This window comes from Ostrea edulis, chromosome 2, assembly GCF_947568905.1.
Source record: "Ostrea edulis chromosome 2, xbOstEdul1.1, whole genome shotgun sequence".
Classification (NCBI taxonomy): domain Eukaryota; kingdom Metazoa; phylum Mollusca; class Bivalvia; order Ostreida; family Ostreidae; genus Ostrea; species Ostrea edulis.
Window position 1 is genome coordinate 77,422,351 of NC_079165.1, and position 22,935 is coordinate 77,445,285.

The window sequence follows — 22,935 nt, forward strand, 5'->3', positions numbered from 1 at the left end:
GGCAATGCATCAAATTCACTCATGGATGCCACCGTATTACATCCGAGATCTCAATCGTAGCTGCTCGGCTATTTCCGTAACTGTAAATGAACCTCGTATGTGGATCGACGCCATCAGAGTTGGTTGCTACGTATATATATATAAACGTAACTATGACGTCACAGTCGTACGTTACACTTTGAAACGTGAGCTTTCAAATGCATCTAAGATATTATACATATCTAAGGTATTGTACCACTATCGATTTCCACTTACATGTTCATATACATGTATTAGAGTGAATAAGACGTTAATAATACCAAAACTGAATCTGTGGTGAAAATATAAATAACACATTATTCAGGGATTCGGTTTTGGCCTTTTAACTTCATCCATGGTCACGCTTCCGGCGAAGAAATGCATCGATTTGATGCAATTCTTGCGCCGATCCACGTCCGAGTCTTCTTACCGGTTACGGAAAAGGACGAGCGCGTGATCCGATTGCCGAGATCTATGTCGAGTGCGGGAGACATACGAGGAGTTTCGATTGATTAGGTATTGCGTGTATAGACTACGTCATATTGCAAACCACACCTATTGCCTCCGTTCACATTACGTCGTATCGCAAACCACGCCTAATGTTTCCGTTCACACTATGTCATATCGCAAACCACGCCTATTGTCTCCGTTCACATTACGTCATATCGCAAATCACGCCTATTGTTTCCGTTCACATTACGTCATATCGCAAACCACGCCTAATATCAAACTCGCTATCCCATAATGCCTAAGTGGAAGAGTTTGGTTTGTGAGCAAACGAACTCTGGTGGAAGTTTGCGCCTAATATTTCCGTTCACATTACGTCATATCGCAAACCACGCCTATTGTTTCCGATCACATTACGTCATATCGCAAACCACGCCTATTGTCTCCGTTCACATTACGTCATGTCGCCAACCACGCCTATTGAGTATTAATTGTATCCGTTCACGATTTATTTGAATTAATTTTGTGGTGGATTTTCCCCCTTCCCACAGCCAGGTTCTTACAAGAAATAATACTATTTCTTATGGAATCTTCCAATTTCCAGGGGTGGTCCCACAGGCACTTGTTTCTGTATATAAGTTTTGACGTCTGTATACTAATAATATAATTAGTATACAGACGTCAACACTTTTTACAGAAACAAGTGCCTGTGGGTGGTCCAATATGACCTCCCTCTTAATTTTTAGATCCGCGCCTGTATAGTACAATGCCACAACTAGGCTAATGTTCTGTGGAAATGAGGGGGTTGTTTATATTCGGTCTTTCCTGGGATAGGAACAACCCCCTCGTTTTCACAGAAATTAAACCGCAACTTGTCACGCATTCCCCGGTTTTAAATTTAGCTTCCTCGAATTATTTCCTACTTGAAATTGAACGGAGCCTTGTTGAATCAAAGCTTGTAAGTTGTACTTATCGTAGTTAGTTAAATTTATTTTGATTCGTGTCAACTTTGTAAGAACCCGGTTCTGTGGAGGAATTGGTCCTCTCGATGTCCAGTTTTATCGGCCGCTACATGACACGGACTGACTGACCACAAAGTGTCGCGTTTGACAGACTGATGTGTCGTCGTGTGTGGTGTTCCTAACTTGACCTAATAATGCTTTTCTTATTAACGATGGCTATTGACAAATAATAAGATGGAGACCTCCTGAAGGTAAGAGCTCAGTGATGTTCGTTTGTTTCGTTCTTTTGTGGAAACCACTCTCTGTTTACAGTCTTTAAATAAATTCAGACTATCCAAAGTCGCATTGATTTACTACCTTTGATTGCATATTTTTGTTTTTAAACTGAATGCCTAAAAATTGAAGACACATTTTTAATATGGTAGGTTACACCCCATATAGGTAAGCTAGCTGAACCAACCCTCCTGATTTATGTAGGACCTTCCCTGAAATATTTAAAAGTAAGAATATCTGACTCAGCTGCAACCCTTACCCCCCCCCCCCCCCCCCCCCCCCCAACCTCCTGCATCAGAGTATTGAATTGATGTAGTACTTACACAGCAGTATGTACATGTAGGTTCCTAAAGAGACTATATTCTTCCTCTGTTTAGAAATGTTATGATGGTCACCCACATTTCAGACATTCTGAGATATTTTATTCAACTTATAACTTATTATTGACCTTGATTATATATACATGTTCACAATGACCATTATGCATGAGTGCACTGAAATCACAGCAAGGTAAGAGAAGTAGTGTAGACTGAAATCTCAGGTAAGGTAAGACAAGTAGTGAAGACTGAAATCTCAGGTAAGGACAGGTACTGTAGACTGAAATCACAGGTGATGATGTGTTTGATCATTGAGCCTGCATGTTGCTCTGAAATCACAGGTTATAACTAACTGTGTATACTGTGCTGCCCAAAACCTAGAAATGCAAGTTGTGGTCAATTCATCATGCCAAATCTTCCATTTCAATGTTCTGCCTAAGAAGTTTGGCAGGTTTGGGGTAATCATAATCGTGTGTTTTATTCTACTTTTTTAAGTGTTAAAAGTGCCTGCATTATCGATCAATGTTCCTTTTTCAGCCTTCACTAACAGATATGGACTGCCATAATGACGTGGCAGCAGTTTTCCCTCTCCGAATCCCCAGACAACCCCAAGAGACGACTGGCCGACAGAAAATTTCTGATAATGGCCATTGTTTGTTTCATGGTTGCCATTATCTTTATATGCTCCTTGGTTGCAGTGCTGCTTCTTAACATGAGTAAGCTCCACCTTACTGTTGATAACAAATTCAGAATTCACAACTTTTGAAAGAAAAATAAACGTTCAGAAATTTTGAGAGTAAATATTTTATGCATTACATGTCTGTTTAATGTCGTATCTGTGTGTTGTTTGTTTCAGAAAACAAAAGGCAAGACAGAAATGACACAAGTTACAATGACTTACAATCCCAGGCAATAAGCATCACCAGATTTTCATCCCAGATTCAACCATCTACTTCTCTCATTCCAACAACATTCACAGAAATAAAGTCGACTTCTAGTTTAACATCACCTTCCAGGTCTGTCAGCACACATCCCATTGAGAAATCTTCACCGTCTACAATGTACATCTCGACTTCGGTATTGTCCTCTGTGATGGCGACATCATTGATACAGAGCTTTTCCTCCATGTTATCTTCACCAGTTGACCGGTCCAGTATTTCTCATTCATTCTCCATCCTCCCACCAACAGATTTTACCTTAAGTGTTTTGTCATCTGTGTCATCTTCCCTTTTGACCAGTAGTGTTCCTAATACAACCACAGGGCCTAGCAAAACCACAGGTCCTAGCACAACCACAGGGCCTAGCAAAACCACAGGTCCTAGCTCAACCACAGGCCCTAGCTCAACCACAGGCCCTAGCACAACCACAGGGCCTAGCAAAACCACAGGTCCTAGCACAACCACAGGGCCTAGCACAACCACAGGGCCTAGCACAACCACAGGGCCTAGCACAACCACACCGAAAGTGCCCAATACAACCACAGGCCTTAGCTCAACTACAGGGCCTAATGTAACCATGGAACCCAGTACAACCACAGACAGCTATCTAATAACACTACCAGGTAACTGCCAGTGGTCAGTTTAAGCTCAGGTATCTGAAATTTAATCAATATTAGATCTAGATATACATAGAAAATATATATGTATGTATGTGTATATATATACTTGTTTTAAGAACCAGCTGTTTGTTATGTGATGGGAAAAATCTTCATTACTATTAAGAAAATTCCACCTTAGTTTAATCTTATATCATATCTACATATATTAGTATCTCACAAGTGGCCATCTCAAAAGCTTACAGAAAGTATAAACTGACTATTCAGAATGACTTATGGTTGTGATCGTTGGGGGAATCTCATATTTTAGATAAATTATTGGTACTGTATTCATTTTTCATAAGGGGGGGGGGGGGGGGGGGTGTACATAAGCTATCCAAGCTTCAGGTGCCTGTGTTATCTAGAGCATAAATTGCAATTTTCTTTAAACATCATCATCAAAATTTCACAAAACACTAGTTATAACAATATAATAGTAATCATAACAATTTCATGAAACAGTTTCTTAAAAAGATGTTAAAAAATGATTGTGAAAAATAGAGGAAATCTATGCATAATGGACATGATAAATGGTGTAATGAAAACGGAGTTATTGCCCTTGAATTCAATATTTTGAAACATTATTGAAAAAGACTCCTACAAAATTTATGTTCCTGTCATGAATAATCTTATTAAATCATTGACTTTGCAAAATCTTATGATGTCACAGGAGGGTGGAACTACCTTAACATACCTCTGGTGTGTCCAGGGGTCTGTGTTTGCCCAACTATCTATTTTGTATTGCTTATAGGAGTTTTGAGATTGATCACTGTTTGTTATCTTCACTTGTCATACATAGTAATCTCACAAAATTCTAGAACAAATGTATTGTTGTGAACTATGACAGTATCATTAATATGCCATGTGCCACTTGTATTGTAAACATAATTGCTTCAGTGTTTCGTTCATGGAGTCAAAGTGATTTAGTAAATATCACTTGATATCTTGGGCAAGGTATCAAAAAATTTGCTGAGGTGTTAGGAGGGCCTGAAATATGTCACTCTCTGTAAGTTGGCATATAACACTTAAGAATCTTCTTGCAATTCCAGGGCAAATATTCTAATATGTTGCCCTCAAAATTGTGATAAATGTATAATGCTTGTAAATTTGTTACTGTATTTGTAGCTTGTCCTGATTCCCAGTTCACCTGTCATAGCGGGCAATGCGTGAACCAGAATGTTCGATGCAATCGATATATTGACTGCCTGGACAAGTCTGATGAGGAGAACTGCACAGGTTTTTCTTTTATAAGATTCCAAGAGCATGGATGATTTGATTGATATCAGTTTGCCATTTCATTTTTATAGCTGTACATTCCAATACAGTGAGGAAGCAAAAAGAAAAGAAAAGCATCATTAAATGTTTTTGCAACAAGAGCTTAATGAGATAAAGAAATTTGATAATAAGGATTAAAGTACTTTTACATTAGATATTTAGATAAGATTTACGGAGTGTATTTTTGTTGTAGACTGTATTCGTGTACAATGTGCCTAAGATTTACGGAGCGTATTTTTGTTGTAGACTGTATTGGTGTACAATGCGCCTCGGGCCTTTGCCTCTGGAGTTGGACTCCTCGCTGTAACGGTGTGGTGGACTGTTCCGATCTCAGCGATGAAATCAATTGTGGTATGGAAGACTGTCAGTGAATTATTGAACTCATTAATTTTTGTAATGTTTTAAGTATCCCCATGCAATTTATTGTGAGAGGGTATAGAGTAATAAGACCATTCATGTGTGTGTGTGTGTAACACTGAGCTTGTAGAAACTTCATAGGCCACACTTTTTGCTCAGTTGATTTGATTTCATATCTAGCTTTATTATCAAGAGAGGAGAATCTTATTGATTTTGAGGTCCAAAGGTCAAATGGTCAAGGTCACTATGGGTCTTCATAGAAAAAGCTTCACTCATTGCGAGGGGATATGTCCTGCAGAGCTCTTGTTTTTATGGTATGTTCATACCCATATTTTTAGTTCCTCCAAAAATATTAGAAAGTCTCAAGTTTTTCCCAATGTGAATGGCTCAGGCCCTTGAAATCAAAGGTTTAAAAAATCCCTGTCTTTCAGTTCTTTTTTTCACTTTGAATCAAATTTTCTCAATAGCTGCATTTGATGATGTGTTACATGTGAACAGTTGCAGATCCCAACAAGAGACAGTGTGACAATGGGGTGTGGATCTACAAATATCAGTGGTGTGATGGAGTGGACAATTGCTACGATAACAGCGATGAAAGGAACTGCAGTAAGTTTCACCCACTCACTACAGTGTGTAGTTTAGTGACAATTTGTTGTTGCTAAGATTGGGTGTTAGAATGTTATACGTGTGTGATATTTGCCATCAAAATATGTGTTTGGTGATGGAGATAAAAAGTATATGTGTAAAAGCTGGGTAATATCTCTATGTACAGTATTTCCCTGATCCTATGAATTTTTTGTATAAATTTACAAGATTGTATGCATATAAACTTAAGTTCAGACATGTATTATTTCCCTTTAGTCGAATGGATTCTTGTTATAAATGTTTGATATTGCATGTTTATTATCTCCCTTTAGACTGCTTGTTATTAGCTCACCTGAGCTGAAAGCTCTAATGAGCTTTTCTGATCGCCTGTTGTCCTTCGTCTGTCCGTCTGTATATCTGTCTGTAAACTTTTTACATTTTTGACTTCTTCTCCAGAACCACTGGGCCAATTATAACCAAATTTCGGCAAAAGCATTCTTGGGTGAAGGGCTTTCGAGTTTTTCAAATGATGGGACATTCCCCCTTCAAAGGGGGAGATAATCACAAAAATGCAAAAATAAGGTGGGGTCATTTAAAAATCTTCTCAAGAACCACTGGGCCAGAAGAGCTGAAATTTACATGAAAGCTTTCTGACATAGTGGAGATTCAAGTTGTTAAACTCATGACCCCTGAGTCTAGGATGGGGCCACAATAGGGGATCAAAGTTTTACATAACTAATAAATAGGAAAAAATATTTAAAAATTTTCTCTTTAAGAACTATTGGGCCAAAGAAGTTTACATTTGCATGAAAGCTTCCTGACATAGTACAGATTCAAGTTTGTAAAAATCATGGTCCCCAGGGGTAAGATGGGGCCAAAGTAGGGGGTCAAAATTTTACATACAAATATATAGGGAAAATCATTAAAATCTTCTTCTGAAAAATCACTGGGCCAGAAAAGTTTGTTTACATGAAAGTTTCTGACATATTGCAGATTTAACTTAATAAGTTTGTAAAAATCATGGTACCCAGGAGTAGGTTGGGACCACAATAGGGATCAAAGTTTTACATGCGAATATATAGGAAAAATCTTTAAATATGAACCAAGGTGATGAACGATGTGGCCCATGGGCCTCTTGTATTTCTTGTTATTGTATGTGTATTATCTTCCCTTAGGCTGTTTGGTCGGCCTGGAGACGGAGTGCGGAGATGGGAGGTGTATACGTAACAGCTGGGTCTGTGATGGTTACCATGACTGCAGCACGGACGAGACAGGATGTGGTGGGTTATCATCTCTTAACTACGAAACAGGAGTCAGCAAAAGAGGATGTACAATCCTAAACTATTCCCCACTCCTTATAATCTACATCATGTACAAACTTAAACTAATTCCCACTCCTCATAATTTACATCATGTACAAACTTAAACTAATTCCCACTCCTCTTAATTTACATCATGTACAAACTTAAACTAATCCCAACTCCTCATAATTTACATCATGTACAAACTTAAACTAATCCCAACTCCTCATAATTCATATCATGTACAATCCAAAACTAATCCCTACTCCTCATAATTCATATCATGTACAATCCAAAACTAATCCCCACTCCTCATAATTTACATCATGTACAATCCAAAACTAATCCCCACTCCTCATAATTTACATCATGTACAAACTTAAACTAATCCCCACTCCTCATAATTCATATCATGTACAAACTTAAACTAATCCCTACTCCTCATAATTCATATCATGTACAATCCTAAACTAATCCCTACTCCTTTTCATTCACATCATGTACAATCCAAAACTAATCCCTAATCCTCATAATTCATATCATGCTATTCAATTTCTGTATGCAGGGAAATGTTGTCTAGACAAAATTGATATGAGTTCAGTTGACCATGTATCAAAATGTAACAGTATTCAGTGGACCATATATTGAGATGTGACTGTGTTCAGTGGACCGTATATTGAAATGTGACTGTGTTCAGTGGACCGTATATCGAGATGTGACTGTGTTCAGAGGACCGTATATTGAGATGTGACTGTGTTCAGTGGACCGTATATTGAGATGTGACTGTGTTCAGTGGACCGTATATTGAGATGTGACTGTGTTCAGTGTGTACTTTATTTGTAGATAACTGTAAGATTTAATTTGCATTTTCCAATTTCAGTTTTACTTTCACTGGAATAATTGCCATAGCACATGTTGTTATTCCAACCCCTTTATCACTAAAAGCACTAACATGCGGTTTGGAATTGTTTGCACCTTTGACGTTAGTGGACATTGGATTATGGTTTTCCTTTTCTTCATCTCTGTGTTTTGGTGTGCATTTCGCAGGATCATGTAGAACTGTAGAGTGACGTTTGCCACATACGTAACATTTAATAATGGCCTTGCATTTCTTGTGTCCTTTTTTGAGACATCCGTAACACAAACCATTTCTCCGCAGGAAGTCGTATCTATCAGAATTTAGCAGTTCTCAGTATATTTGTCAGGACTACAGCTGTATTCAGTGTGTATTTTATTTGTAGATAACTGTAGCAGTTCTCAGTATATCTGTCAGGACTACAGCTGTATCAACATGTCAGCAGTTTGTGACGGGACCCCAGACTGTCCCCAGGGAGAGGATGAGACTCACTGCTGTAAGGCATCTGTCCCCCCCCCCCCCCCCCCCCCCATGTCTATCATCGTATCTTCTTACGGTTATCTTTCTCAATAAAACAGTGTACATGCAGTTAATTCTCGAATTATCACCACTCAATTTATTGCCATTTTTAGCTCTTGAGCCAAAGGCTCAAAGAGCTATGTCCGGCGTGCTGTGTGCGTCAACTTTTTTGGAAAAAGGGCTATATCTCAAGAACCCCTTGGCCAATTTTTGTCAAATATGTCACAGGGTATCCTTGGCCCAAGGGCTTTCATTTGTACTAAAACTAGGGCTGTGACCCTTTAACAGGGGGAGATAATTAGGAAAATGCAAACAAAAGTAATGGTTACTAAAAAATCTTCTTCTCAAGAACCACTGGGCAAATTATCACCAAACTTATGATAAGGATGAGGATAGGTTGTAGATAAAAAATTGTTCAAAGCATCATCCTGGGGCAAAGGGTGTGGTCTCAAGGTCACTTCAAAGTTGACCTTAAATTTTGTTTTGTTAAAACTTTGATATTTTGCTTAGTATAAGGACTAGGATCATCAAATTTTGTCAGTTGATGCATCTTAGGACCTAATATCATGTTGTCTCAAAAGTAGGTCATGATGACCTACTTTTTGAATTTCGCAGGTAATTATTGTTAAATGGATTTTGATGCATATCTTGGACACTTTTGAGCCTATGATCATCAAAAGTTGTCAGTTGATGGATCATGGGACCTTAAACTGCGTCATGTGAAAAGTATGTCACCATGACCTACTTTCTGAATTTTATGGCTAATCATTTATGAATACATTTTAGGTTGTTATTTCAGATACTGAGAGGTTTAGAATCATCAAACCTTGTAAGTTGATGCATCTAGAGGCCTCGAAACATATTTTTTTAAAAAGTAGGTCACAGTGACCTACTTTTTGAATTTTGCAGACATTCAAATTTCACATTTTCAATTTTAGATGCATATTTTGGACATTATTAAAGCTAGGATCATCAAACTTTGTCAGTTGATACATCTTGAGTCTTCATAGTTTGTTGACCAAAATGTAGGTCACCATGATCTACTTTTGGAATTTGATGGCTATATTTTAATATTTCACTATTTGACTTACAATTATCAAACTTTGTCAGTTGTTGCATCTTGAGTCTTCAGAGTGTGTTGACTAAAAAGTAGGTCACCTTGACCTATTTTTGGATTTTGACGGCTATATTTGAATATTTCAGATACTATTTGACTTACAATCATCAAACTTTGTCAGCTGATGGATCTTGAGTCTTCAGAGTGTGTCGACCAAAAAGTAGGTCACTGTGACCTACTTTTGGATATTGACTTTTATATCTGAATATTTCAGATACTATTTGACAACTTTGTCAGTTGATGCATCTTGAGTCTTTGGAGTGTGTCGACCAAAAAGTAGGTCACTGTGGCCTTCTTTTGGAATTTGACGGCTATATTTGAATACCATTTGACTTGTCAATTGATGCATCTTGAGTCTTCAGTGTGTTGACCAAAAGTAGGTCACCGCGATCTACTTTTGCACAGTTGCAGTTAAATTTTCAGGTATTATTATATGCCCGTCTTAAGACGGAACGTATTATGGTATGGCGTTCATGTCCGTCCGTCTGTCCGTCCGTCTGTTAGTTTTTTCGTGTCCAACCCGTAACTTAAATACTACAAGGCCTAGAATCATCAAACTTTGTCTGTAGATACATCTTGGGTAGAAGGTGTGTCGCACATTAAAACCAGGTCACTGTGACTTTTCATTAAGAAGATATGGCCATATATGGCAAAAACTTGTCTGGCTCATAACTTGAAAACTATTAGACCTAGAATCAACAAAATTGGTCAACTAATGCATCTTAGGTAGAAGGTGTGTCGCATCCTACTTTAAGGTCACTGTGACATTTAATTAAGGTGATATAAAAAAAATGTTTTAATGGGTACAGTCTATACTGTTAACAATATGTGACGGGCGTATCATGTGCCGTGGCGGTGCACTTTATTTGACTTAACATCATCAAACTTTGTTAATTGATGAATCTTGGTTAGTGAGAATTTTTGCCTGTTCTACAATGTATCAGAAGAGCGATTCTAGGCCCATGGGCCTCTTGTTGTTTAATGCCTCCTTTTTCTAAGAACGTTTTTCCTATAATTATTTAAAATTTCCGTTAAAACGCCAAATTCGCTATCGCCATTTGCCACGGTATTTTTATTACAAAAGTCTATATCAAAGTGTTAATTATCTTGATAAACCGCCATGGGTGCATGTGATCAGTGATGCGGGAAATTGGTCATTATCGATCTCTGGCGTACACCTGGCCATAAGGTACCTAGTATTAAATAAACAAGATAATTACTTAATATGAACCGTAGTCTTGTTGTTTTTAACTTGTCAAAAAATATTTCAGTTTAGTTATGGCTTCACCACAAAAGGTTTCTGTTGAATTTCTAAGAAAATAAGCAAATTATTACATACCACGGAAACCATCCGAAATATACACAACAGGAAATCTCCAATTATTCTACTGTTTTATGGGAAAAGTCCTTAAAAAGGAGGAAAATGGGTGATATTTTGGCTGCAAAGGGTTAAATACTCGTTGATCTTTGTCCAGTTAATGGAAACAGCACTAAATACCGACATTGGACAAGGTTTTTGAATAACTTGAAACATACTGTGTATATATGTGTTTTGTTTTGAAATGAAGCCTTATTATTGATAAAACTATTTTAATCATGCTAGAAAATTTGGAAAAATAATTGCGAGATATTGCAACATTAAGTTTGTACGTGAAGGAAAGATAACTCTTAGATATACAAGAAAAGTAACTCTTTCTCCCCAAGATGGCAGAATTTCATTTCATCGCCAAATTCGTTATAGCGCCATAAATTCAACAGAACAAAAGGTGGCGGCTTATCGAGAGTTGACTGTATTTAAACATAAATTAATTTGATTATGTAATTTATGGATACTGTGAATTTCTTCTCTTTCTATAACAAAACTGAATGCTGTAAAAAGATTTAAATATTTTGTTCTCTCAACAGTAGAATTTGACTTTAATTCTGAATATATATGAATAACGAAAATGTTTGAATAGATTTTTTGTTACATAGGTGGATTATGCAAAACTAATTTATAATTTTAGTAAGGGGTTGTTAATTTCACAAATCCATGCAATTCTTGCCATCAAAATTTGCCACTGTTCACTGCTGTGTGGCTATTTATTTTAAAATTCAGATGTATTCATTATAATTTCTCGGTATTGCAGTTATTCATTTACACATTTATGTAAAATAGTTTGGGTCGATGTATATGTGGCCAATGATTCAAGAAATTCCTTGAAAAGTGAAAATTTTCAAGGACCATGTATAATCTCATCTTCATTATGATGTCATGTTTGAAAATAGGGATCTGTTTGAGAATGAGAAATGAATTTATGGTATTTTAAGAGAAATTGCTGAATTTCAGATAAAGAATGTTTAGAATCAGGGTCAAATAGGGCTATCATCACACCTAGTCCTTTGCCTCTGTTTGGAAAATTACCGAAAAATACTGACATGTTTCTTTACAGAAAAGAGAAATATGTGTAGTTAGAAATAAAATGAAGACTTTGAATTTCTGCTCTACTCTATCTGTAGTTAATTTTCTGAGTAACGTCTCGGATTCGAGTGGAATACTTGTCAGTCGCTTCAGGGGAGATAACTCAGGCTATCCCGTGTGTACCACTAACTGGAAAAACCACTACAGTGATGATGTGTGCAGAAATATGGGTCACGAGTACGTATCTAAGTTATCGTAAACATTATTTTTCATGCTCTCAAAGTAGCATTTGTACAATATATCTACCACATTCATTGTAAATATTTCTCATTTATCCTTAAAATACTGTAAACAGGGAAATATTGGCCCCGTTTTATTTTCACCCCATTCGCCCTCGTTGTCAGTGGCCGAATATAAGACAGGGCAAAACTGTCTTCTATCTTTTCTCTATTTTAACACAATTGTGTCTGGCTGAATTTAAAACGGGACAGAACTGACTGCAAGTGTAGATAGGCAAAAATAACACAGAGCGAAAATATAATTCTGTATACAGTGTGTACATATTTAATTCATTTTACTTTCGTGTAATTGACAACATGAAGGTGACGTTCTTGTGCCAAGTATACATATACATGTACATCAAAGTAAGCTGTTGATGTGAGATTTAAATCCCCACCCCCAACATTTATATAGATATAATTCTCCTGTAAAAAAAAAAGTTAACTAAATTCACCGACAAGGAATAGAAATGCTCACCTTGACTGAATTATTGAAGGGTAAGCACCACTGTCTCAAGGTTTTGTTGGAAAATGAAAGCCTTGGGGGTTAGAACTTGTCAGACATGTTGCTTCAGTTATTGTGACGGTTGTTGTGACAGCGTTATTGTGACGGTTATTAACATAATGGAAGAGCAACTGATACTGTGAAATGGCATGGTTTCAGGAAGGAAGGGGGGGGGGGGGGGGGGGCAATTTCCTTGGATTGTCAAGATTTCGTAGTTTCATTTAGGTGTTATTTCCATTCATTAAATCATGACATTTGTATATAAATTGTGTCTTTAGCTTTAGGGGAAACTTTATGTGTGTTTGATGGAAACTTTACATACCTGTGATTGAGGTGAGATTGAGCCTCCATAAAATACGATCCTACATCAAGATATATTTGTTGTACTTCCCAGAGCAGCAGCAATGACCTTTACCTCCCAGATGCCTAATGCTGACCGATACCTGGAACTAACTGACAACAAGACAGACACACAGACAATCTTGGACCATCTACAGCCCAGGTAACAAACAGAACCCATACACACACACACAACATGCATGCACACACACATACACAACATGCATGCACACACACACACACAACATGCATGCACACACACACAGGATGAGATTTAATTGTGTCGGGAAAATTAATTTTGTTAAGGTCATCCACAACATTTCTGCCTTTTTTATCTAGTAAAACCATTTTTTCATCTCATCATATTTCAGCTTGGTTAGTTCAGTGGTTAGATAGATCACCTAACTAGTTATGAAAAGGTTACAGGTTCAACCTCCATGTGATCCAGAGATCTGTCTCCCCTTCTACAATAACTCATTTTAATAACTGTCTATACATACAACCTTCTATAATACATAAGAGTTGACTTTACATTTTTACTTGCCACAACCAGGAATTATCAAAATATGCTATCTCTAAAACAGACCTGGCAATATACCCTGAGTAGAAACAAGATAGGATGCAAGTAAATTTACCTGAAATGTCATAAAAAATTTATATTATTGAGAAATTTTGCATATATGACCTTTTAAAAGATATGCAAAGTGTGGGTCATATATTTATGCACTACAGTTGATACACACACATATAAGTGTAGAAGTTTAAATGCAGTTACATGTACAACTGAAAGATATCAAGCTTCTTACTAAAACAAGCAACGATATGGAGGTTTGGAAATTCATTAGAGGTACGCATTGGGCTTTATAATTTGAGAATATTCTTTCATGTTCAAAAGTGATTTTTTACCTCTTAAACTTTGCATAAAAAAGATAGTAATGTTTTTAAACACCCTTCAAAGAAGACATTTATGGGGAAGTTTGTGGAACATATGACATGAAAGTTCCCTCCAACTGCAGAATTCCTAAGGATTGTGAAACTAGTGTCTGATGCAACAAGCAAGATTTGGCAATTATATACTATACAATTGAATATAAAAATTTCCATACAGAAGAGTTACCTGCCCTTGTTTAAATATTTAGTTCATAGGATTCCATTCTAATGAACTAGAAGCATATCCATGGTATATTTTGAGTACACAAAATCAGATCCATGTATTACTAATTATGATATGGAGATCCAAATATTGCATGTTACACCCATTGCCTGATATTGGTGGAAACTTTTTATTAAATGGTTGATATTAACACAACTAATGAAATCCAAGAGCTATGGTACATGCACAATGTATTTAACAATTGTTTGGATGTTCTGTAACCACAAATGTTTTGTTTATTTTGTTTGGTCAGCTTTACGTGCAGAACCAACAGGACTGTTGAGCTCACCTGCTTGCCAAAAGGTACACTGCACAGACAATTAATTAAGGAATAACACATCGTAATTAATGGCTGACTTCCTCTCAAAACACATCAATGTATTTGTTGTCCTTTTAAATTTATTACTTAGCCAGATAGCTCATTGGGTTTATCATGTGATGCTGTTAATCTGTAGATTAAAGGTTTGAGTCTAGCGAGCAGGTGACTTATCTACTAAATCAGCACTTTTTCACTAAAACAAATTTGAACATTTTTAATTACAGAATGTCTGTCATTGTACAATTTCTCCAGTTTTCTGGTGTGTTGTTCCTCCTCAATGCTACAGTTTATATTTGCTAACTTTGAAATAGGAAACTTTCATTTCTGTATGCTGTATATAAGTTTATTTGCTTTCAGTGAATTTGTTTCAGTTAATTGATGTTTATGTTTTTTTTATCTTACCAATCAAAGAAAAACTTTGAAAATGAAATTGTTCATAATATTTACATGTTTAACACTATATCTTGTTACATTTCTTTTGATGATATAAACATGAATAATCTGAAGGGTGCGGGAAGAGGAGTTCTCGGTTCCTGGTCCCGTTCATCTCTGGGGGTGACTTGGTCACCATGGGAAGCTGGCCGTGGGTCGTGTCTGTGTCGTATCTAGGGAAACCGATCTGTAGTGGCGTCCTAGTTAGCCCCTTGTGGGTCCTCACGGCTGGGCACTGTATGGCTGTGTAAGTCCTCAATAACTTTCAAGGAAACTTTTGGACTAGGTCCTGAAAGTAAATTGTAGAGCTTGATTACCTTTAGAAATACTCAATAATGATCTTGCTTGTCATTTTTTTATTGTCCAGAGAAGAGTTTAATAACTGTGTAGAGATGTAATTAATTCATGCTGCGTTACTATAGTCGTAACATACATCTCAGGTGTTTATTTTAGATCAGGCGTGTATAATTACACAAACACACCAAACTACGTCCAAGTTCTGTTGGGCACTGTAAAACGCTCACGTAACCTGGAAAATGGGGCATTGTTACTGCGTGCTGTCAAGATCCTGCTTCACCCAGACATGAAATGGACAGGAAAGGGGACGATCTTCTGGGACATCGCTCTCATCCGATTAGAGAGGCCTGTGACCTTCACCCCTATCATTCAGCCCATCTGCTTGTCGCCCAATGAGAGCATTCCTGTAATAAGTACTTGCTATCTGACTGGATGGGGAAGCATTGGGCCAGATCATGGTAGGTTGTAGATTTGACACACTAATACATGTTACAGACTCGCTATAGCAATGGTGGAAGTGTGCAAGTAATTTGCTTATTACTCAGCAAAAAATTGCTATTTCAAAAAAGAAAAAAGAAAAAGAAAATCAGTCGAGGGACATTTTTGCTGTGCTGAAGTGAATGTTGGGAAAAGGGATTTAATTCTGTGATGAGGACACAAGGGATGTAACTGTGTTTTGTTGTAGACTAACAAGTTGTAAAATATGAGATGAATGATTTTTCATCGATTTCCTTTCTTGACAGTTGTCTTAAGCCATTCAGTGACCATCGTTTAGAAATGAAAGTAAACAGAAAAATAATTCATTGTAGAGTAAATGTTCTTCATAATGTTTTTATTTTACATTTATTTTTTTGTATAATACATCTATAATGTACAACAAGGATTCATCAAAAATTTTGTTGGAGACTCATCAAATTTTTTCAGGGACTCATAATCCGTCTTGAGAAACCCTTTTGAGAAAAATTAATCTCCATAACTTGGAAATGGTAATAGTGGTTCACCGATAAGACAAAGCCTCCATTGAATAACTGGAGGACCCGTCATAATTCATACAAATCTACATTTACTTGTATACTACATGTAGTTATGAATTCCTGAATGTTATTTTGTTTACCAAAAATTAAAGATTTTTATTAAGAATTTTTTCCCTTTATACATGTTTTATCTAATGTAAAATGTATACGATCTCTGCAAGGCGGGACATATCCCTCACAATGAATGTCTACAAGTTTTTTCTATGAAGTCCTGTAGTGACCTTGACCTTTGACCCCAAGACGAATAAGGTTCTTCCTCTCTTAATAATGAAACCACATGTAAAATATTAAATCAATTGAGCAAAAAATGTAGAGTGTCTACAAGGTCTGTGTTACACACACTGACCCACACACAAACAGTACAGTCCCATTACTACATCCCCTCTCACAATGAATCGCGAGGAGATTAAAATTCTATCATGCCATTCCCAATATCGATAGATCTACTTGTATCTTTGATGAATTCAGTCATCCATTTGTTGACAGATATGACTGTGGAGTATTTAAGAGAATTAGCCAAGCTTTGGTGATTTCAGACATCCATTTATTTACAGATATGACTGTGGAGTATTTAAGAGAAGCCAAGCTTTGATGATTTCAGACATCATTTATTTACAGATATGACTGTGGAGTATTTAAGAGAAGCCAAGCTTTGATGATTTCAGACATAATTTATTTACAGATATGACTGGAGTATTTGAAAGAAGCCAAGCTTTAATGATTTCAGACATCATTTATTTACAGATATGACTGTGGAGTATTTAAAAGAAGCCAAGCTTTAATGATTTCAGACATCATTTATTTACAGATATGACTGTGGAGTATTTAAGAGAAGCCAAGCTTCGAGTCTGGGGTGAAGAGGAATGCAGGAAAAACACAATAGTGTCAGAGTCTAGTGTGGACACAAACTTCACACTGTGTGCTGGGTACATTACAGGGACATTGTCTGGGTGTAGGGTAAGGATTATTGTATGTAGACACAAACTTCACACTGTGTGCTGGGTACATTACAGGGACATTGTCTGGGTGTAGGGTAAGGATTATTGTATATAGACACAAACTTCACACTGTGTGCTGGGTACATTTCAGGGACACTGTCTGGATGTAGGCTAAGGATTATTGTATGTAGACACAAACTTCACTCTGTACATAATGAGGACACTGTCTGGGTGTAGGGTATACATGTAGATTATTGTTTAAACAAAAACTTCACAATGTTCACTCTATGTGTCTATCAGTGTTAAACAAAGACAAATTCTGTAGCTTAGGTGAGCAATGTAGCCTTTAGGCCTCTTGGTTTTCTTGCAAGCAAGGAAGGTAGCAGCAAGTCAGGGCATTGAAGAGCCCTTTAATTACCACTTTTAATCTATATCTGTTTGTCTTTCTGTTTTATAGTGAGCAACCCTTCATTTATCACTGTGCTTGTTTGTTTCTAGTTTAATCTGTGTTTGGTCTTTTCTTCACTTGATACAAGTCCATGAAAGATAAATTTTTACCACAATTACTCATGAGAAGACTTTTCTTAAAAATTCCAACCATTTTTCACAGGGTGACAGTGGTGGTGGTCTGATGTGCGTGAACCGTTACAATCAGTGGAGCGTGGAAGGCATCATGTCCAGTGGAACCGCTCAGTGTGGGATGCCGTCCTCTCAAGCTCTCCGCTTCACCAAAGTGTCCGCCACCCTCTCATGGATTCACCATGTGATGTCTGTGTTTGTGTGAACTCTCAGGACGTGCACCACCAGTTACATCATACCTGTGTTTGTGTGAACTCTCAGGATGTGCGCCACCACCAGAATTACATTGTGTCTGTGTTTGTGTGAACTCTCATCAGACACCCACAAGCTCGTGATTTTGAATGTCTATCTCACAGCTTATGTCACACGCTTCAGATAGTTAATTGTTTTGAATTTCACCAATAGTAATGTACTTATGATTTGTAATGCTCCAGTGCACATACATATACAATGTATGCAGTGTACTGGAGTCCTGTTTTTGGTACGTTACAGTCGGCCTGATATTGTTTAGATTATCCGGCCTGCTGATTGGTTAAATACCAGTGTGGTTTAGATTATCCGGCCTGCTGATTGGTTAAATACCAGTGTGGTTTAGATTATCCGGCCTGCTGATTGGTTAAATACCAGTGTGGTTTAGATTATCCGGCCTGCTGATTGGTTAAATACCAGTGTGGTTACGTGCGAGTGTGATGGCTCAGTGGTAGGGCGTTCACTTCGTAACTGGGAGGTCATGAGTTCGAGCTCCTATTGTGCCATAGCCACATCAAATCTTAAGATTTCAGATATGACCTTAAAAACGGTGGTCACATGTCATGGTAGACGTTGGCACGTTAAAGAACCCTCACTGCTACAGCCACACAGGACTACAGAACCCTCACTGCTACAGCCACACAGGACTACAGAACCCTCACTGCCACGGCCACACAGGACTACAGTTGGTGATGTCCCACTAAAAGATTTAAAACAAATACACAAATTTATATGACATTGAATTTAATTGATTATTTATTATACGAGTAATCAATGACAGCTGATGTGTTTTGAATTGTAACAAATAATATTAAATTTGTTGTGAGAGGTCTCTGCTTAAGATTAGAATTGGAGTCCACGGATTCTCATGATAAAAATTTGTATTAACTCAGGGAGAAATACCAGACTGTTTTCACAGGTAACTGTGTGGTTCTTTTATTAATGAGAGCATATTTTATATTCATTTTGTTAGGCTGGTGTTTCAGATGTTGGAATTAATCCACTCTGTGAATAGCTTCAGTGTTTTAAAACCGAAAGTGAAGGAAATGTTTTATCTATCCTGTACATTTTTCAAAAGTGACTTTATATATAATTTATATAGTAACATGTTTTGAATTTGTGCAGTGTTTATCTATATATTTGTTTCTTTATCATGCATGTCATGTTGGCTGTGTTAAATTTTACTGATTTTTAATTTAATTTATTAGCAATTAATCACAGAATATGGTTTCTTAGCTCTAATTTTAATTATTTATTTACATATTACCTCTTTTTCTATCTGTCAGTGTGATTTCATATGATTGTGATCTACAAATTTAAAGATGGTGAAAGTTGCAAGTTTTGAGTTGGAAAATGGTCATCTTGGAGTGGAAGTTTGGTGGGTGGAGGGCAGAATTTTCTTTAAAATGTGTTAGATAGGTGGTCATGTGACATGTCGCTGAAACCACAGACAGACCACTGTACTCATTTCAATGACTATCTGAAGATCATGGGTAATTTTTATCATTACTATCACGTCCGCTTACAAAACACAACGTCCTGATAGATATTCATTATACCCCTGCAAACAAAGGGGGTATACTGGAATCGCCTTGTCTGTCTAGCCCTCCACCCGTAAGGATAATTCATCCAGTGTATCTTTAACACTCATGAACAGATCTGATTTATATGCATAATGAAGTTATGCACATGTTATTTAGATTCTGATGTTTTAACATTCGGGGAAGTTATGGATTTATCTTATCATTTTGAATGGTGTGTTTGTTGTCATTGTCCAGGGATATCTTAAAAACCAATTATTCTCCAATGAGCACAAATTCACTATTTCCCACAATCCATTGTGCCCTGCGGGGGGATAAGTCCCATTAGGACAGTTCTAGTTGTTTTTATTTGTCTTCATTGTATGTTACTCAGGTGACTGTTCAGGCCAATGGGCGTCATGTTAATTGTGTTTTGTATTCAGTAGACAACAATGTTATGAAATCTACTTAATCTTGCACTATATATTTTGGAGAAACTAATGAGATTTGTAAAACATTATTTTATAAATGCTAGTGATTCACTCCCCTGGGCCTGTATCCCCATGTTTCTAGTGTTATTTATCATTCCTGTATTAGATTGAAATACCATATTTTAAACCATGTATTTAATCTATTTATGCCTCGTTCACACGAAGAATTTAATTCGCATTAAACGTAAGTTAATGCGAATTAAATCTGAACCGCGTTCACACGGAGATTTTAATGGGCATTAGTTTACTTCGAATTAAAATTGACGTCGCGATTTAATGCGAATTAAATTTACTTCGCATTAGCTCCGTGTGAACACTAAGCAAAGCTAATTCGCATTAAATGTACACGTATGCGTAATGGCAAATTTGGGTCACATACATCATACCCATGGTCAGCTATATATATTAATGTCAGTTTTGTACGAAAAACTAAGCAAAATGATAATAATCACTAAAAACATGTACAAACAGCATGTCATTAGATAATGTCAGACGTAAATCTGTGCTCTGCATAGGCATACTGAGTAATGCATGTGGAAGGAATTGTTTTTAAATACGACAAAAATATTTTAAAATAGTGACACTATGATTTTCTTTTTTACATTTTTTAAAACAAATATGCCGCTCATTGTTAATTTTTTATACCATATGATGTCATAGTAGACTTATAATACGTATTAGTAATTAAAAATTACGTCACAACAGTAGTCAGCGGAATGGTGAAAAAGACGTTCTGAATTTTTTTTAAAAATTGGGCCCATGAAGAAACAATATATTGTCTAGATTGAATGCTGGTCGTCAGAGGAAATAACAAGTAATTTCTTGGGAACATAAATAAACACGACTAACTCCTTATGTGTAGATCAGCATGTAAATTGTAAACATGTAGTATACTACATATATGCCTATATAACGTTTTGAACAAAGAATTCTGTATCTACACAATATTCATTAAAATATCTATAAAAATAATTTTCAATAGCATAGTCTATTCTTTAATTTATTTCGCACACCCTTTAATAGAGATGCATACGAATTTAATGCGCATTAGTTTACTTCGCATTAAATATTACCGCCATGTGAACGCTATTTAATTCGAATTTTAAAATTTAATGCGCATTATTTTACTTCGCATCAAATTTGATGCGAAGTAAAATTTAATGCGCATCCGTGTGAATGAGGCATTATGCTTTGTAGTGTTAATGTTAAATAAATGAAATATTTTATAAACATGTATTTTTAAAATGTATTTATGCTTTGTAATGTTATTGTTTATGAAATAGTTTATAAACATGTATTGAATCTATCTATGTTTTGTAGTGTAAGTGTTTATGAAATAAACAGTTTTGTTTACGATATAGCTCAGCTTTTCTGTTTGTCATTCGATATAGTGCACTGTGTTTTCGATTATTGCATTTACTTACTTAATCCTCTACGTGCTGGTCAGCACACGAGACTGTCACCAGAGACTTCCATGCTGGTCTGTGTTGTATCCCTCTGTGGACTGGACCCCATGTCCATTTGGCATGTTCTCTGTCATATTTCTTTCTCCACCAATTTCCTCCAGGTCTCTTGTAATAGATATCTGACTATTTTACAACTATCCATATGAAGAGTGATATCGGATATCTGCTTAAGGAAGTCAGCTACTTGTACCTTTTGATTCAAGGTAGCCTGAAAATTCAAGTTTTTTGTAAATATCTAACTAATTTACAACTATCCATATGAAGAGGAGTGATGTCGGCTATCTTGATATGTCATCAATTTTCAGATATCACACTATTTAAAGGGAGTCAACTACCCGTACCCTTTGATCGCAGGTAACCTGAAATTTCGAAACACTTGAAATTATAGGTTACCTGGATTCAAAAGGTATAAGTAGCTGACTTCCTTGAGTGTGATATTTGAAAATTGATGGCATGTCAAGATACCTAATATCACGCTTTGCCATATGTATCATCGTAAATTTGTCAGAGATATACTAATATCACAAACTTCCTTTAGGTATTCACGCAAACATAGACAGATATGTGTACCTTGAATCAAAAGGTATAAGTAGCTGATTTCCTTAATTGTAAGATCTGAAAATTTATTGAATATCACTTCTCATTATATGTATGGTCGTAAATTAGTCTGACATCTAATATGAGCATAGTTTCATTGAATCAGTAAATTAGTCTGACATCTAATATGAGCATAGTTTCATTGAATCAGTAAATTAGTCTGACATCTAATATGAGCATAGTTTCATTGAATCAGTAAATTAGTCTGACATCTAATATGAGCATAGTTTCATTAAATCAGTAAATTAGTCTGACATCTAATATGAGCATAGTTTCATTGAATCAGTAAATTAGTCTGACATCTAATATGAGCATAGTTTCATTAAATCAGTAAATTAGTCTGACATCTAATATGAGCATAGTTTCATTGAATCAGTAAATTAGTCTGACATCTAATATGAGCATAGTTTCATTAAATCAGTAAATTAGTCTGACATCTAATATGAGCATAGTTTCATTAAATCAGTAAATTAGTCTGACATCTAATATGAGTATAGTTTCATTGAATCAGTAAATTAGTCTGACATCTAATATGAGCATAGTTTCATTGAATCAGTAAATTAGTCTGACATCTAATATGAGCATAGTTTCATTGAATCAGTAAATTAGTCTGACATCTAATATGAGCATAGTTTCATTAAATCAGTGAATTAGTCTGACATCTAATATGAGCATAGTTTCATTGAATCAGTAAATTAGTCTGACATCTAATATGA

The 22,935-nt window shown here is 36.3% G+C and overlaps 1 protein-coding gene across 3 annotated transcripts; it reads left to right on the top strand.

Annotated features, from left to right (window-relative positions):
• Window positions 1–1,257: 1,257 nt before the first annotated feature.
• Window positions 1,258–21,516, top strand: LOC125680969 (atrial natriuretic peptide-converting enzyme-like). 3 transcript variants are annotated; one of them, XM_056153683.1, is made up of 16 exons: window positions 1,285–1,678; window positions 2,555–2,733; window positions 2,874–3,404; window positions 3,459–3,578; window positions 4,737–4,847; window positions 5,133–5,237; window positions 5,742–5,849; window positions 7,004–7,108; window positions 8,371–8,481; window positions 12,121–12,259; window positions 13,200–13,307; window positions 14,551–14,600; window positions 15,124–15,295; window positions 15,502–15,803; window positions 17,188–17,336; window positions 17,928–21,516. In XM_056153683.1, the coding sequence occupies exons 2-16, from the start codon at window positions 2,583–2,585 to the stop codon at window positions 18,099–18,101; spliced, it is 2,436 nt and encodes an 811-aa protein (XP_056009658.1). In that variant the 5' UTR covers window positions 1,285–1,678; window positions 2,555–2,582; the 3' UTR covers window positions 18,102–21,516. The 3 variants fall into 3 exon arrangements, with proteins under 3 accessions (XP_056009656.1, XP_056009658.1, XP_056009657.1); XM_056153681.1 differs by having other exon boundaries at window positions 1,258–1,678; window positions 2,874–3,578; XM_056153682.1 differs by having other exon boundaries at window positions 1,286–1,423; window positions 2,874–3,578.
• The last annotated feature ends 1,419 nt before the right edge of the window (window positions 21,517–22,935 follow it).